This window comes from Geotrypetes seraphini, chromosome 1 (genome assembly GCF_902459505.1).
Source record: "Geotrypetes seraphini chromosome 1, aGeoSer1.1, whole genome shotgun sequence".
In the NCBI taxonomy this organism is placed as follows: domain Eukaryota; kingdom Metazoa; phylum Chordata; class Amphibia; order Gymnophiona; family Dermophiidae; genus Geotrypetes; species Geotrypetes seraphini.
Genome location: NC_047084.1, coordinates 81,468,543 through 81,481,078, shown reverse-complemented (window position 1 = coordinate 81,481,078; position 12,536 = coordinate 81,468,543). Strand labels below are relative to the sequence as shown.

Below are 12,536 nucleotides of genomic sequence, written 5' to 3'. Positions count from 1 at the left end.
CCCCCCAGATAGGCAGGCCCTGGCCTCTCCCTATTTTTAATTTGACAGGGCACACAGGCAGGCCCCAGACTCCTCCCCCCTTTGATATCTTTTTAAAATTCTGGCGCCCTCCCTCGCTGGACGTGGTTGCCTCTGAGTCTTCTTCTCGTGGAGAGCGGTGCACAAGGCTGCCTGCCTGGTCCCCGTCACTTCCTGCGAGATCTAATGGCTGATGCGGCTGCTTCAGAGTCCTCTTCTCTTGTGGCAGAGCAGCACACAAGGCTGCCTCTTGGAAAGTGGCGCGGGACCAGGCGAGAAGCCTTGTGCGCCACTCTGCCACAAAAGAAGAAGGCTCAGAAGTAGCCGCATCAGCTGACAGCTCTCAAGGGAAGCTGTGCGGGATCACGCAAGCAGCCTTGTGTGCCGCTCTCCACAGGAGAAGAAGACTCGGAGGCAGCCGCATCCATCAAGGGAGGGTGCCAGAATTAAAATAAGGTAACGGGGGAAGGAGGCCCGGGCCTGCCTGCCCTGCCGAATTAAAAATGAGGAGGGAGAGGCTGGGGCCTGCCTGCCTGGTGGGAGGTTTGGGGGGGGGGGAAGGGGTTGTGTATTCGTTCCATAAGATTTACCCTAATATCCACCCAATTTTTTTTTTTTTGGGGGGGGGGAAGTGCATCTTAATATGGAGCGAAAAATATGGTATGTAAAAAAAAAAGTGTATAGTGTATTTAGCTGCAATAGTAAACCTAGTATTGCATGTGTAGGACAACTGATTTGGTATAAACATGTGCATATAAGTAGGATGATGGATTATGGCATAACCATGCTGGTATTAACTTTGTAGCATCACCACAGAGCTCTGTGTATTTCAGTATAGAGCCCATGCATTATAGTACCTCACAACTCCTTTTGGTAACATCTCTACAGAAGCTAATGTATCATAAAACCTTTACAGAAGTTCATGTAGAGCCTTTGCAGAGGCTCATGTAGACCGTTCTGAATTGACTCCCCAGTCATTAGTAGCGGTATAGAAGCTCTCAATAATCATAGTACATCCATAGGGATCTATGGTATGGCTGCATCTTGAATATTATGTGCAGTTCTGATCACCTTTTCTCAAAAGAGATGAATATTTGGAAAATATGGACAACAAAAATATATAGAACTAGTGTTTAAGCCCGTTAGATTAACGGGTGCTAGATGTCTCCTGCTTTTGAACTTGGGCAGGGGCAGAGGCAGAGCCGGGGCGGGAGGGAGTGACGGTGGGAGAGCAATTTCAAAGCCTCAGCAGCGGCGGCTCCTTGACCAATCCGCGCTTACAACGTCCCCACACTTGCGGTCTGGCTGGCTCCCCCACCAAAGCCCTTTGCAGCGGCAGCCCCTCCCGCATCCGTCCCCACGTCCCAAGCCTCTCCGAAGACCGGCTCCCACGAAAATGGTACCCCTCTGTCCAAAGCCGTGGCAGCAGCCTCCCTCAAGACACATTTCAAATCTGACATATTGTAATCACAAAACAGAAAATAAAATTATTTTTCTTACCTTTTGTTGTCTGGTCATTATTCATATCATGTAGGGGTCCCAGGCTATGGTTGGCTTTTGATAACTCGCTTGCCAGGGCCCCTTCTTTCTTCTTCCCTCCCTCCATCCCGGCAGCTGAAGACAGGCACCTCCCCCCAGTGGTCTGAGACAGGAGGGAGCAGTTAGGAGAGGGTCTGAGGGCAAAGAGGGTCTCAACAGCGCACAACTACCTTTCCTTCCCTCCCTCCATCAAGTGCAGTGCAGCTCCACCAATGTTAAAAGGAGCCGCGTCGAAATCGGAGGCCTGCCACTGCCGTAGCACATTCCCCTCTGCCTTGGTCCCGCTCCTTCTCTGACATATGGGACCGCGGCAAAGGGAACGTGTTACGATGGCGGCAGGGCTCCAATTTCAAAGCAGCTCCTTTTAACATAGGCGGAGTTGAACTGAAGGGAAGGAACGGTGGGGCCGGGTGAGGAAGGCCGCCTGCTAGGTAGGGGGACAACAATGGCGCTTATGCTCAAGCCCCCGCCGCAGCTCCTCTCTCGATCCTGGTACGGTTCGAGAGAGGAGTCGTGGCGGCGGCTTGAACATAAGCGCGATTGTTGTCCCCCTACCTAGCCGCGAGGCTGCGGCGGGGTTTCCATGGCAACCCGATCGCGGATCTCAGTGTAGGGCCGGGTCTGGCGGCGCCGTGTAGGGCGGAGGCGGGACCTCAGCACTGCACCGCCGGGCGGCTCACGCCGCCGGCCCCCAGGAGCTCGAGGCCGGTTGCGGACATGCCTGGCGTGGCATAGTGCAGGAGGAGTGATCGGTGGCGCGAGGTAGAGAGCAGGTGATGACAGTGATTGGTGGCGCAAGGTGGAGAGCAGGTGATGACGTAAAACGCGCGCATGCGCACTAAAAAAAACGGGACAGCTCAGGGAACACGTTTTTTTTAGTGCGCATGCGCGGCCTAGCATTTTATTATATTAGATGGCTCTTCTATGAGTAGAAAATGAATAAATTAGGGATCTTCAACTTGGAGGAGGCAGAGAGAAGATAGAGGTTTTTAAAATCATGAATGAGATAGAACAGGTAAATGGAGAACAGTTTTGTTTATTCTTTCAAATTGTACCAGGACTAGAGGGCCCTCTATGAAAATAATGGATTAGTAGATTTAAGATAAATTGGATAAAGTAATTTTCCACTCAACAAACAAGAAAGCTGTGGAATGTGTTGCAAAAGGATGTGGTCAAGACCTAGGTAAGTTTAATAGAGATCTGGGCAGATTTCTAGAGGAAAAATCCATAAACAATTTTCGACCAAGTAAACCTCAAAAGCTACATTTCCTACCTAAAGGGAAATGGATCTGGAATCTGCTAGGTACTTCTCGGTGTCCCAGATTGACCTTTGTCAGAGACTGAATGCTAGGCTTGATGGACCTTTGACTCAGCATCACATATTTTACTTAAGTGAATGCAGGACACTACTGAAATGTTCCACATGTGGTTCTACCTCGAGAATGGCACAGGGATGGGTTACCCTTGGTACCCACAGTAAAAAAAAAAAAAATTCCAGGGTCATTTACCAATGGTGCAGGAGCAAAGCTTTTTACTGTGCCATGGGAGTGGTAAAAAGCCTTCCTTCCACGGTAAAAAATAAAATTAATTAATTAATTGGGGTTACCTCTCCTCCGCCTGCCACCTACTGCATTCCTTATTCCTCCTCTGCCTGCTACCTACTGCATACCTCATCCAATCTACAGAGGTCTGGTTGTGGCCTTCCATCTGCTGGCCAGGTTTCTTCTTATGAGAATGATGCAACTTCCTGTTTTAGATGTCCATATTCTGGCTTTATAAAATCAGTATTTGAATGTCTACAACAGAAAGTTGTTATTAAAAGGAGGGATCTGGCCAGTAGAAGGAAGGTCACGACCAGGGCTCCGCAGATTGTAGCAGGAGGGTAGGGAAAAAATTGTTGGACCTGCAGGGGGATGGGGTGCTGGGCCTGAAGGGGAGAGTGATGGACTCTTTGGAGGGGGGCTACTGCACCCTCAGGGAGGGGTGCTGGGCCTGAAGGAAAGGAAGAGAGGTGAACCTTTTGGAGAGGGGTTAAATCTGAAGTAAAGAGAGAGGTGGTGGACCCTTTTGGTAGGTGAATTGGACCAGAAGGGAGAAAGGTGCTGGGCCCATGGGGGTGGGTGGTGGTAGAGCTGTGGGAGTGAGGCAGGAGCTGGAGGAAAGGGGAGAGGTGCTAGAGCTGCAGAATGGGAGGAGAGGAGAAGGGAAAAAAAAAAAGAGATGATGAACTAAGGGGATGAAAGAAGAGGGAATAAAATACTGAGGGAGGAAGAGAAGAGATATAGAAAGACACCCAGGGAGGCATACAGAAATAGAGGAGAAATGATGGGCATGGAGGGGAACATAAAGGCAGAGACACAAAGGGAAATGCTGCATGGAGATGGTAGATGGACACAGACAATGCCAGACATGGGAGAGGGTATAAGGACACAAAGGGAAGATACTAGACACGAGGGACAAATAGAAACAGAAGAGAAATGCTGGTAGGGGGACATAGGAACACAGAGGAGTGATGCTTGGCTCAGGGGGAAGGGATAGGGACATATGTAGAATGATGGACACAGGGGAGTTGCTGGACAGGGAAGTATAGGGATCATGGAGAAGGGAAAGATAGGTACATAGAAATGGAAGATAGATGAGCATGGAGAATAAAGAAATGTCAAATGAGCAAGAAACCCTCGTAGGTGAGTTAAGAGAAGAAAGAAGGAAACACAAACCAAAGCCTGGGACAAAAATGATCTGAAAAATAAAATGACCAGATAGACAAGAAAAGGTAGACATGGCAGGGTCTCAGGGCAGAAATTTGGAAGGGGACCCCAAAGCCATTCCACCTTCAGCTTCCAGCAAACTTAGGGTTCTCTCTAGCCAGAGAGCAGTTGCTCTAGTTGCACTTCCCGAACATCATCCCTGGCATGTGTGATCTTTATATTTTGCACAGTAGGAAGAAATGGATCTTTTCTATTTCTTTGGTGTTGTAGTACATGGAAGGTATGGTTTCTTAGGATTTTAGTTTAATTTATGTTTTTTATTTTTGTTCAGCTATTATGGATTTGGCTTTTCTGTTCTGTGTGTGTGACCAAGGTATTCTGTTAGTATGAATTTTCTGTTTAGCATTCTGTAGTAATTTAGGGCTCCTTTTACAAAGTCGCGTTAGCGGCTGCTGCTATGGTGATAGCTCCGACACCCATAGAGATTTAATGGCCATCAAAGCATTTGCCGTGCGACAGCTGCTACTGCGGCTTTGTAAAAGGGAGGAATTGGCTTGTTCAGTTTTCTTGACAGTGGAGGGGGAGACGGGGTTTTTTGCTGATCCTTCTTATGATTTCTAAAATAATTTCTAAACTGACTTGTGCAGAATATTATTTCTTTTTATACGGTAATAGAATGATTTAAACATAAAATCATAACTGAGTGAGGCTTGTGCAGATGGGATCAAAGCTGACAAGGAAATCTTTAGGGGCTATCTAACAGAAAAAATTCTTAGCTATAGTAAAAGTTACATAGAGAGACAGATTTTAAATAGAACATGAAGAGGGAAATTCACACCTCAAGTCAGGATGTGAGAAATTGAGGAATTCCCATACTACTTTACATGAGGCACTAGCAAACCTAGAACCTCTTCTAAATAGATCCAGGACTGTACAGCAAAGTCAATGAACATAGAGGGAACAGCAATTTATTTATTCAGATTTTGCTCACTACTTTTTTCACTTAGGTATTTACCAATGTACAAACTTTCTGTAAAGGATCTCAGTATCAGCAGCACCCACTTATTGGCAGCTCTTCCCTTCCCCCCCCCCCCCCGGTATCTCAACACCCACTTCTATCCTCCCTCTCCACCAAGGCAAAGACTTCCCCATGTGGGCAAACAGCCTGACACATGTAAGCTTTCTATCGTGTTCCAACCTCTTCCCCGAAGTGCTGCCTTCATAAATGTACCCCTCCCAGAAGTCTCCTAACATTTTGCCCCTGTATGAAAGCATGACCCCGTGTGATAATACTATGATATCGCTGCTGATATCGGCAGCCATTTCAGATGACACAAAATATGAGATAGCAACCAAGTGAGCATCACCCCCCTCTACTAGACATCAGGACCCCAGGGAGTGGGTCAAGGGTGGGGTGTGGTAGGGGCCATTACTATTGGAATGGGTTGTATGTCTCTGAGGAGTTGTGCTATAACGGGGATGGGCCTGCTCAAATCATGCCCTCTCCCCACTACCTTGCCATTTCAAACATAACACTTTATTTTTATTCCGTAAACCTTCCAGTTTCAAGTTTATTTACATTTGATGGATCGCTTATTACAATATCTAAGCGATGTACAAATTAAAAACCAACAGATTTTGGTATTACATTTAATATGGTGGGACAAGACATTAGACAGAGGATTTGGACATACATGAATGAGTAGGTAAGAGGGGAAAAAGTTACAATTGTAATATTTAGTGAAATTACATAAAACGGGAAGCACATTAGGTAAAAAATGGAATAGATATATTAGAAATTTTAGTTGATTATTATAAGAATGCAGGAAATTGGAATATGTTTATCATAAATCAAATGCATCTTGAAATAAATATGTTTTTAAAATTTTTTTAAAAGAAATGATATCTTTTTCAAGTTTAATAAAATTTGGAAGGGCATTCCACAAGGAAGGTGCCACTACTGAGAACATATCATTTCGTCTTGTGCCGATAACCCTCAAAGACGGGATTGAAAGCAGATTTAATGAAGACGATCGTAGAGAGCGAGAAGAATTATATGGGACAATCATTTTTGATATGAATTGAGGCTCATTAAAGATTAATGTTTTATAAACCAAGAATATAACTTTAAAGGTGATTCGATGAGAGATAGGGAGCCAGTGTGATTTAATAAAAAGTGGGGTTACATGATCATATTTTTTTGCTTTATGAATTAGTTTGATTGTGGTGTTTTGGATTATTTGAAGCCGTCTCTTTTCTTTTTGGGTTATGTTGATCAAAAGAGAGTTACAATAGTCTAATTTTGAGATAATTAATGAGTGAACTAGAATATTGATTGATTTGGAATCTAAAAAGGAGGAAATAGATCGAAGAAGCCGCAATCTATAAAAGCAAGATTTAACTATTTCACTTATATGACTATGAAATGAAAGATCTGTATCAATTAATATTCCTAGAATTTTCAATTGAGATACTGATTCAAGTAGAGTATTATCTATTATGAATGGTATTTTTTGAATTATGTCTCCTTTCCAAGTGAAAAGCATTTGTTTTTGATTTTTGAGTATTTAGAGCCAGTTTATTATTATTTAACCAGTTTTTTATTAGTTCAAGTTTGTCATTGATAATTTTTATTTCCTCTGCATTTTCCGGATTGAGAGGATGGATTAGTTGGATGTCATCGGCATAAGAAAAGGTTGTGAAGCCCAGTGACTGAGAGATAGTAATGAGAGGGAATAAAAAGATATTAAATAGTAAGGGAGATAGAATTGAGCCTTGTGGTACTCCATATGAGGAGGTGAAATTAGTAGAATAGACATCGTTAAATTTGACTCTAGAGGTACGGCCAGATAGATAAGAAGTTAACCATTCGAGAACTTGGCCTTCTACGCCTAAAGACTGTAATCGATCAAGTAGGAGTTGATCGATTGTATCGAAGGCCGCGGAAAGATCTAAAGAAAAGAGGGACACAGATTTATGATGATCAAGGTAATAGTGGATATTCGTAATGAGGCCGATCATAGAATGTTCAGTGCTATGATGCTTGCGAAAGCCAGTTTGGTTAGGATGTAGTGCGTTGGAAGATTCTATGCAGATAACTAAATAAGAAAAACTGCACAATCAGTGATCTACAAAATCGTAATCAATATAACAAAACATATCAACCAGCCATCATTACTTCCTAAGAAATATTTGGAACAAATAGGTCTTCAGTAACTTACTAAAATGAAAATATGAAACAGAGGTAAGTATTAATGGGCTTTCCCTACCAGTAAACGGTCCCTGTTTTGAAATGCCATTAAGTCATCTGGGTCTCCAGACATTTAAATGCTATGGGGAGTCTCTTAAAATAAAGACCATAATAGTCGAGCTGAGGAATAGACTAAGACTCTGATTCTGCAAAGTGAGTCCCTATTTTAGGCAGCTGTAGGCGTCCTACAGCTGACTAATCAGCCAATCGGGATGCACGTTTAAAAAAAAAAAAAAAAAAAGCTCCCCAAGCAGGCCGCCTATATTTAAGGCGCCTCAGAGAGCCTAGGGAGACCCGCAAGACCACCTAAGCTCGCCTAAGGGCCTTAGGCGAACCTAGGTGGCCCTACGCGTCTCTCTAGTAAGTAGACGCGGCCGCTATACTTATCGCAGCAGCGGATCTCCCTGCCGCGATAAGTATAATGGCCGCAGCTGCCTGTCCGATCACCGGCAGGAGGATGCCCAACCCTTCCTGCCATGATGCCACCCCACCTTCCGTTTGCCGGCAGGAGGGTGCCAGTAGTCTTTGCAGGGGGTAGGGACGGGTTGCCGCTGAACATACCGCAGCAGGGAGATCCCTTGCCATGATAAGCTCAGTGGCAACCTGATTCTCTAACCAGCTTGTCTAACATGGACATTGGTTAGAGAATCGGGTTCTTTTTAGGTGGGCTTAGGTGCAATTCTGTATAGGATGGCCATCAGCTTCTGAGACTGGGCATCTATACAGAATCTGGGCGTAAAGCAAATTTGTTATAAGTTGCAAAATACTTTTCATTTTCTAATAGTTCTAAAATTTTGCTGCATTTGTAAAGTTGATCCTGAATGGGAGTGCTTATCTGATATTTAAAATAAAACCAAAACACTTATATAAGTACAGTAATTGAAATATTGCTCCTTCCTAGGCCAACTGCAAGCAAATGCATATTGTGAAAATCCAGATATAGTACTCATTGGCAACAAAGCAGACTTATCAGACCAGAGAGAGGTAAATGAAAGACAAGCAAAGGATCTTGCAGATAAATATGGGTAAGTAGACCTACTGGATGTGAATGCAACCTGATTTGAACTGCTTCTGTAAAAGTATTAGTCAAACATGTACAAAAAATAAAGTAGACAAGATGAGCTATATTTAGATTTTATAAGCATAAACTGGAATCTTGTTAGATTCATGATGTATGTTAAGTTAAATTAAGTAGTTAAGTATATTAGCATCATTGTACTGAGAGTAAAAATCCATTAAGCTCAGCATCCTGTTTCCAAGCGTAGCCAATCTAGGTTGCAAGTACCCAGCAAGATCCCAAAAGAATATGTTTCCATGTTCCTTGTCCCAGGAAAAAGCTATGAATTTTCCCTAAGTCCACCTTAACAGTGAATGGACTTTTCAAGTAACGTGTCCAAGCCTTTTTTAAAATCCTGCTATGCCAACTACTTTTACTGTGTACTCTAGCAACGAATTCCAGAGTTCAATTGTACTACATACACTCAAGTCTCATCTACAGTCACCAAACGATGAAAAAAATTCACCTGGTCTTTATGGAGCATGTCCAAGTTTTCCTTGCAGCACTGGAGCCTTGTGACCTTCTGACATGATGTCAGCATTCTTGGACCCTATCTATTTCTGGTTCTCTGATTAGTACTTGGATGAGGGATAACTCCAGTTTAATTAAGTAAAGACCAAATTTTTACTACTTGGCAATTAAACAATGTGTATTTGAAAATAATTAATCCTTTGATATGGAAAATAAATTGCAGTTTGGAGAAGACAATTAAAATCTTGGTAATAATTCTCAATTATTGGTTGACCATAACTGATCAGGTCAGTAATCTACCCAAAAATTGCTTCTGAGTTATGCAAAAATTGAGAAGAATTCAGAAATATCCATATCATGGCTGGTTTAGATGTACATATGTTGTGCAAACTACATAGACTAAGGCATTATCCCAGGACAAGCAGGCAGCGATTCTCACATATGGATGACGTCATCGACGGAGCCTGGATGCTGAAGTCTCGCAAGCAGACTTGCTTGTAGAAACTACAAGTTTGAGTCACCTGCACCACGCATGTGCAAGTGCCTTCCCGCCCAACGCAGAGTGCGTCTCCTCAGTTCTCAGTTTTCCGTGGAGCTAAGAAGTCCGTCTTTGACTCTCTGCGTTTAACTTTGTTACTTCGTGCCTTTTCTTTCCGTGGTTTGTGTTTATTTTCTTCACGAATTGCTGTTTTCTTTTATTTCTAGTTTAAAAAAAAAAAAAAGCGGGGAGGTGGGGTGGAGGGGACATGGGGAGGAAGAGAGTTGCGAGGGTAAAGGCGGAGGGCACAGCAGAGGCACCGGGAGCGGGAAAACGGCCCGAGACCCAGGGGAAGACGGCCCAGGTAAAGGCAGAGGTGGAGGACAAATACCGGGACCTACAGTGCTTATACGCAAATGCAAGAAGCCTCATGGCTAAGATGAGTGAACTGGAAGTCATGGCCAAGGGGGAGGACCTGGATATAATAGGAATTACAGAAACCTGGTGGACAGAGGAAAATCAATGGGATGTGGCGCTGCCAGGGTACAAGCTCTACAGGAGGGACAGGACCCACAAGAAGGGGGGAGGCATAGCGCTGTATATAAAGGACTATATCTACTCGATTGGGATCGATACGGCAACAAAGGCAGAGGAGCTAAAATCGCTATGGGTCAAATTGCCGGGAAAGAAGAGTGCAGACATAAAGCTGGGGCTGTATTATCGCCCGCCTGGTGCGTCATAAACAATAGGACACGACTTGGAAGCAGAACTGAGACAGGAATGCAGGACTGGAAGTGTAACAGTGATGGGGGGACTTAAACTACCTGGGGATAGACTGAAGTACGGGACACTCCAACTCCACGAGGGAAGCAGGATTCGTAGAAGCTGTGAGGGACTGCTTCATGGAGCAACTAGTCAAGGAACCGACGCGAGGGGGTGCTACTCTTGACCTCATCCTTAACGGATTAGGGGGGCCTGCAAGAGGGGTAGAAGTGGGAGGAACACTAGGCAACAGTGATCACAACGTGATCAGATTCACATTAGAAAGAGGGTCACCCATAGTGGGGAGGACCGCAACGACTGCGCTCAACTTCAGGAAAGGGAACTATGTTGCTATGAGGAAAATGGTGGGGAGGAAGCTCAGGAACGGCTTTAGGATGGAGACTGTAGGGAGCGCCTGGACCCTTCTCAGGGACACACTGCAGGAAGCGCAAAAACTGTACATCCCCAGTTTCAGGAAAGGCCACAAGAACAAGCGGTCAAAAGACCCGGTTTGGATGACACCTGAAGTAAAGAGGGCAATCAGTGACAAGAAAGTGTCCTCCGGAAATGGAAGAGGGATCCAACGGAGGAAAATCACCAGGAGCACAGGAAATGCCAAAAGGAATGCCACCGATAGGTTAGAAAAGCAAAAGGGAAATACGAGGAGGGGCTGGCCAGGGAGGCGAAAAACTTCAAGGCATTCTTCAGTTACGTAAAGGGGAAGCAACCAGTGAGAGAGGAGGTGGGGCCATTGGACGATGGGGATAGGAAGGGAGTGATTAAGGAGGATAAAGAGGTAGCTGAGAGGTTGAACACGTTCTTCTCGTCGGTCTTCACGAGCGAGGACACGTCCAATATACCGGACTCAGAGGAGCTCATGAGTGGGGAGCAGGCCAAAAGATTGGGGCATATAGAGGTAAGTCGGGAGGATGTCCTCAAGCAGATTGACAGACTGAAAAGCGGCAAATCACCGGGACCGGACGGGATCCACCCAAGGGTTCTAAAGGAACTAAGTCAGGAAATAGCGGGCGCAATCCAGCATGTTTGCAACCTATCCTTGAAAACTGGAGAGGTACCAGAGGACTGGAAACTGGCGAATGTCACACCTATCTTTATTAAGAAGGGATCGAGAGGTGACCCCGGGAACTACAGGCCGGTGAGCCTGACTTCAGTTATAGGGAAGATGGTAGAAGCAATGATCAAGGACAGCATTTGCGAGCACATCGAGAAAAATGGCCTACTGCGGACAAGCCAGCACGGATTCTGTAAGGGAAGGTCGTGCCTGACAAACCTTCTGTACTTCTTTGAGGGAATAAGCAGTCAGGTGGACAAAGGGGAACCCATAGACATCATTTACCTCGATTTTCAAAAGGCCTTTGACAAGGTGCCACATGAAAGGCTGCTTAGGAAGCTGTGGAACCATGGGGTGGGCGGGGATGTACACAGATGGATCAAGCACTGGCTGTCAGGTAGACTACAGAGGTTCGGAGTAAAGGGCCAATATTCTGACTGGCGGGGAGTCACGAGTGGTGTGCCGCAGGGATCGGTGCTGGGGCCGCTACTCTTCAACATATTTATCAATGACCTGGAAACGGAGGCAAAGTGTGAGGTTATAAAATTTGCAGACGATAATCAAACTCTGCGCCAGAGTTAGGACAGGGAGGAGTGTGAGGAACTGCAAAGGGACCTCGATAAGCTGGAGGACTGGGCAAACAAATGGCAAATGCGCTTTAACGTAGATAAATGCAAGGTCATGCACATAGGGAAAAAGAACCTGTTGTTCGAGTATAAAATGGGGGGGAGATTGCTGGAAGACACCGGACTTGAGAGAGACTTGGGGGTGCTAGTGGATCCATCCATGAAACCATCCGCACAGTGTGCAGCAGCCTCGAAGAAAGCCAACAGGATGCTGGGCATCATCAAGAGGGGCATATCAACCAGGACGCGGGAAGTCATCATGCCGCTGTATCGAGCGACGGTGCGCCCACATTTGGAATACTGCGTTCAATATTGGTCGCCGCATCTCAAGAAGGACATGGCAGTTCTTGAGAGAGTCCAAAGGAGGGCAACGAAACTGGTAAGAGGGCTGGAAAACTGCCCATATGCTGAGAGGCTGGATAAACTGGGGCTCTTCTCTCTGGAAAAGAGGAGGCTCAGGGGGGATATGATAGAGACCTTCAAAACACTTACGGGCATAGAGAGGGTGGACAGGGACAGATTCTTCAGACTAAAAGTGACGACAGGTACGAGGGG

General features: G+C 45.3%; 1 protein-coding gene across 3 annotated transcripts in view; it reads left to right on the top strand.

Moving 5' to 3' along the window:
* RAB27B (RAB27B, member RAS oncogene family) overlaps window positions 1-12,536 on the top strand; it is a 128,761-nt gene that overhangs the window by 104,938 nt on the left and 11,287 nt on the right. For all 3 annotated transcript variants that reach the window (XM_033934129.1, XM_033934150.1, XM_033934139.1), the window contains exon 5: window positions 8,417-8,540. In XM_033934129.1, the coding sequence (XP_033790020.1) occupies window positions 8,417-8,540 (124 nt within the window). The remainder of the gene's footprint in view (window positions 1-8,416; window positions 8,541-12,536) is intronic.